Source organism: Carassius carassius, chromosome 3 (genome assembly GCF_963082965.1).
Source record: "Carassius carassius chromosome 3, fCarCar2.1, whole genome shotgun sequence".
Classification (NCBI taxonomy): domain Eukaryota; kingdom Metazoa; phylum Chordata; class Actinopteri; order Cypriniformes; family Cyprinidae; genus Carassius; species Carassius carassius.
Window position 1 is genome coordinate 7,992,617 of NC_081757.1, and position 5,468 is coordinate 7,998,084.

Sequence of the window (5,468 nt, forward strand, 5' to 3'; positions counted from 1 at the left end):
AATAATTGCAGTGGATTTAGCTTTATTTGCACCTATCAGCCCAGAAAGGTGCCCTGCACACATTGTGACAATGGATAATTACTTTGTTTGCTTAATTTATGCTTTGTTTGGATGATTTATGCTTTGGTCATGTAATGCTAACATGATGGCAATGAAACCATGTACAAAGACCTTAGTATACTGTATCTCTCAGTTCCTGATGCAATCCACCTCTAGGGTTAATAATAATAATAACAAAAGGCCAATAAATAAATAAATAAATGATGAAGATTTATTGTGATACTGCCTGAATCTGAAACATTTTCAGAGTTATCACCTTAAAGTGTAGGTATTTGATTTATTTTTTGGTAGTTTTTAACAAGTAAAGCAAATCCATACCCACAATGATGCTAAACACTGCAACTCAGAACAGTTATGCAAACCTCTTCCTATATTATTTATTTATTCATAAATGCCATCCAATGCTGTATTTAATTGTTGAAGTTTATTCTTGTTTACACTTGCAATAATAAAAGTAATAATAATAATAATAATAACAAGAAGAAGAAGAAGAAGAAGAAGAAGAAGAAGAAGAAGAAGAAGAAGAAGAAGAAGAATAAAACCAACAGCTCTTTTTAACACACGTCTTAACCACACTTGTTGGGTGAAGCTTCATGAAAACGAGAAAGTTGTACAATAACTGTAATGCACATAAAATGTGTTATGTTGCTTTTTAACAAGACCACAAAAGAAAAGGGCGGGGCGCGCCGAGCTGTGGCTGAACTCGGCCTCGGTTCAGAATCCGTCCAATCAGCGCAGCGCATGCAAATCGCAACCGAGCTCCGCACCATCCCTGCCCCGTCAGACCGGGGGTGACGTCATGCGCACATATTCTCCGGTAGTGCCGCGTCTGGCTGCAGCGAGTCAGACAGCGAACAGAAACGAGCTGCAAGGGAGGGGTGCGCACTCTAAAGGGGAATATCGCCACCACCGGCTTTCCAGTCTCCGGGAATAACGCGTATTTCACGCTTCGGGATTGCACTGATATTTCTTTTTTTTTAATTATTATTATTATTATCACTGTTGTTTGGACACAAGGACGCGCATTGAATTCGCACCAGTGGAGCTTTTTTAAAACCTGCCGTCCCCAGCTCAGTCCCACCCTCCTGTAAGTTTTCCCTCTTTGTTTCCAGACCCATCCAAGATGCCTAGTTCGCTGTTCGCCGACATGGAGCGGAGCGGCAGCGGCGGGCAGGGGGACGCCCTGGATGACCAAAGAGCCCTGCAGATCGCTCTGGACCAGCTCTCGCTGCTCGGTCTGGATAACGATGAAAATTCGCTGTATGACAACGAGCCCAGGAAAAGGAGCGTGAATATGACCGAGTGCGTTCCCGTTCCCAGCTCCGAGCACGTTGCTGAAATCGTCGGCAGACAAGGTAATCATCATTCTCTTCAAAGAAATGCGTGCATGCTGTTACTGTAGCATGTGTAGTTATTTGCATGGGGAATGTAGGTTATAGCCTATTTTCAACTGCACTGCCCTCTTCATGTCCGACCAAACAAAAGCAAAGGAGTGCTGACCAAACCCAAGCATATCTACCTTTAATGTGTCATCACGTTAAATAGACAACATTCCTGTGTATATCTAGAGCGAAGTGCCGTTTTCTTCAGGCAGCGGCAATTTCTTTCTTTGTCTCAATGGACTTTGTTTACACTCCTTATGCAGTCTACTGGGAATAGACTTCCTTGACCAGGAAACACCATTATGTAGCCTGGATCTAGGCGACAACACGTTCTGTAGGTTATCTACAGAAAACAAGTTGTTGACAGTATGATTAGAGCGTCAGACTCTCTGGAAAATCTTTAATTCAGCATGCGCTTTTTTTTCTCTCCCTGTGCTATTTTTGACCCTGTATGTCAAGTAGCCGAGCATGTGGTTTGAATTTATGCCGCACCAAAAAAAAAAAGAAAAAGATAGAGAAGCGAAATTGTTGTTCCCTGAAGACTGTGCACTTGCACCCCACCTGCATCTTTTTAATTTGTGCCCGATTGTGTTTGCTTTTTCTCATTCATTTTTTCTCACAATTGTAGGTTGCAAGATTAAAGCCCTGCGAGCAAAGACCAATACGTATATCAAAACTCCAGTGCGGGGAGAGGAGCCGGTCTTTGTTGTGACAGGCAGGCGAGAGGATGTAGCCATGGCTCGGAGGGAAATCATCTCAGCAGCCGAGCACTTCTCCATGATCCGAGCCTCGCGGAACAAAAACAGCAGCATGAACGGGAACGCCACGGCACCCGGCCCGCCCAACCTGCCTGGTCAGACCACCATTCAGGTGCGGGTGCCCTATCGGGTAGTGGGACTAGTGGTTGGCCCCAAGGGGGCAACCATCAAGCGCATCCAGCAGCAGACACACACCTACATCGTCACACCCAGCCGCGACAAAGAGCCTGTGTTTGAGGTGACTGGCATGCCAGAGAATGTTGACCGGGCCAGGGAGGAGATCGAAGCACACATCGCCATGCGCACCGGCGGCCTGATTGAGTTCACAGATGAGAACGACTTCCACGCCAATGGCACTGACGTGGGTTTCGATTTGCATGGGAATGCCAGCTTGTGGAGCAAGCCCAGCTCCAGCGTCACTCCCACTTCAGGTCGCAAGCCGTTCTCCAATTACCGCAACGACAGCTCCAGCTCCTTAGGGAGTGCCTCTACCGATTCGTATTTTGGCGGCAACAATAGCAGCTCGAGGCTGGCTGATTATAGTCCGCCAAGCCCCGCCCTCAGCTACACTGCTTCCAGCAACAGCAACAACAATAACAACAACAACAACGCCAATGGATTTGTGTATGGCGGCGAGGTGATCTCACCCGATTGCACTGACTTGGCCTTCGATCCATCTCCGGGATTCGACCCTACTCCAGCGCCGCCGGGCCTGATGTGGTCGCAGTACGAACGCTCTGCCAACGGCACCTCGGCCTCATCGCCCGTTTTCCCCGCCAATGCTTCCATGAATGCCAACGGGCTGCAGCGCCGAGCTAACCAGCCCAGGCTGTCCCCGCCTTTGCACCAGGCCAATGGTGTGGTTGAGCATCCATTGGCACGCCGGGTGCGCAGCGATCCAGGCGGAGGCACACTCAGCTTCCCCGGTTACTCGATGGGATCCCATCATTCCGGTGTTCCCTCCGACTCCTCCATCTCTTCATCCTCCTCGTCGTCCTCTTCATCTTCATCTGGGATGAGCCGCAAGGGAAGTCGGGACTGCTCGGTGTGCTTCGAGAGCGAGGTGATTGCGGCTCTGGTGCCCTGCGGCCACAACCTGTTCTGCATGGAGTGTGCCAACCGCATCTGCGAGAGGAACGAGCCCAAATGCCCCGTCTGCCATGCTGCAGTTACTCAGGCTATACGTATATTTTCCTAAAGGGCATCCATGCACCCTCTTTGACTTTGCAAGAGCCTAATAACGTGTGTTATTTTACGTGTATATACATATATATGTAGAGCTGCAGTATCCAAAAAGGGACGGCCATTGTTCATACCGTACTGTAGCTCGGGACAAATATTTTCAACATCTAATGCATGTTTTAAATATTCAAGCCTAGTAATCAATAGTTTTAGTCAGCTGTACACAAGCAAGCGTTGATGAAGTAAGGACGGCCGACGGTCTCAACCGAGGTACCTTAGACTGTTAGCATAAACGAGCCTTTCGATTCCACTGATCGAATGTACTGGTAGCAGACCTGGAGTTCGGGGGAATCTGGACGGCTTCCTGTCTGACACACACACACACACAGCACAGAGAGAGAGAGACTCACAGCAGTGTGGAGATACTGCAGCTTACGTGATGGAACTCGTTTGAGGGAGAACAGCATCATATTCTACATATATATAAATATATATGTATAGTTAAAGCAGAAATTCCACAAGTTTTAAATATTCATGATGACATTAATACAGATTGAAGTATTTTATTCTTTTTTGACTTGAAAGATTATATTTCGTATGGCAAAGATGTTTACAAATATTTTAATTTAAGTTCAGTGAACTTTTTTGTAGCTGGGTTCAAATATCTTTTTATTTTTTAGTATGGCCTCGCGGCAACGAACACTGTATTATTTTAATATCACTCGAAAAGCGGATGGCGATTCAGACCAAGAAATGTGTTTTTGCATCGGACAGTATTCTATTGGGTTGGAGGGTTTCTAGGTTCAGCAAAAAAAATGTTTTTTTCAATCCGTTTCACCCAGCATATTTTCTATTCAGTAATATAAAGCATATTTTATTCTATATTATTACGAAATATGTCGAAATGTATAAAACTTAGTATGTTCAGACAAAAAGGAACCATTTAAGCTTTCTAAAAATTTGTATGAATTAGATTCCAGTGGGTATCACAGAGTTCTGTTCTGTTGCGCCACTATAGGTTTAGGATTTCTATTTTAATACGTTTGTTTACCACTTGTTTATGTATATGTAGGTGAAGTTACTTGAGCGTCTATGTACTTTATTGAGCAAAGTTTAAAAACAAAGTATATTTTATTTTATGATAAAAGGCCTTTAACCTCATGGTCGAATACTAATATTATATTTGCTGAAACAAGATTTGAAAATGTATCAAGAGTTTTATTTTTCTGACATTTAAAGTTCTACATGATAAAGTAAAAACTTAAGTAATGGTGCTACTTCATGTTTTTTTTTTTGTTTGTTTTGTTTTTTTAAGTATTTCTATATAAGTCCAATAAAATGGTACATGAACAAGAAGTGTTGCTTGGCTTATTGTGGAAATATCTGTACTGTGTTTTATTGCATGCTTGCAGCTTCAAATTCCTTTCTTAGAAGGCCTTTGAGAAAAAAAAACTGCTTGCTTTCGAAATACAACATTATATGTTGCATTGAGATCATATTTGGCCCATAAAAGCACTGCAGTTATGAAAAAATGTTCTTGGTTTTTACTCGTCTAGTGACGTCATCAGTATGCCGTCTGACAGGTTAAAATACACTTATGGTTTTTCAAACTGTGTGAGACATCAGGGTCAGGGGTAATGTTTATGTCAGCTGTTTACAGTCATTGAGTAGTGTGCATCTTTATGTTTTCCTCGTTTCCCAAGGCTGGTTTTTAACGTTCATTCTTTCCAGCAACATTTGCAGTGTCATGTGTTTTTATTTTTTTCTTTGTGGAAAGACTGACTGAGAATATTCCCTGGCTGTAGATAATAAATGCACAGCAAACATGCCTTAATGATCGGTTTAAAATGGAAACATCCAAATGCTGGCTTCACAAACCGACCCTCATAAACCGTACTATTAGGAAACAATCCCAGTGCTTGCAGAAAAGAGCTGACAAGTTTTAGACCTAAATTCAGAACACATGCCCTTTGTTGGGTTCACAGCTTGACTTCTTAACAAGACGGGAATAAATACAGGAAGCAAATATTTTGTTGGGCTTTTCCCAGGGTGGGTATATTTTGTATTATGTGAACGGAAGAATGGA

The 5,468-nt window shown here is 43.5% G+C and overlaps 1 protein-coding gene across 1 annotated transcript; it reads left to right on the forward strand.

Annotated features, from left to right (window-relative positions):
• Window positions 1-881: 881 nt before the first annotated feature.
• On the forward strand, window positions 882-4,481 carry LOC132117886 (RNA-binding protein MEX3B-like). Its single transcript, XM_059527229.1, has 2 exons — window positions 882-1,415; window positions 2,071-4,481. The coding sequence occupies exons 1-2, from the start codon at window positions 1,184-1,186 to the stop codon at window positions 3,396-3,398; spliced, it is 1,560 nt and encodes a 519-aa protein (XP_059383212.1). The 5' UTR covers window positions 882-1,183; the 3' UTR covers window positions 3,399-4,481.
• Window positions 4,482-5,468: the final 987 nt, after the last annotated feature.

Excerpts from the sequence above, each read along its gene's own strand:
- LOC132117886 (XM_059527229.1), top strand. The coding sequence starts at position 1,184 with ATGCCTAGTTCGCTGTTCGCCGACATGGAGCGGAGCGGCAGCGGCGGG. Across the intron at positions 1,416-2,070 it reads TGAAATCGTCGGCAGACAAG|GTTGCAAGATTAAAGCCCTG; the intron begins GTAATCATCATT and ends TCACAATTGTAG.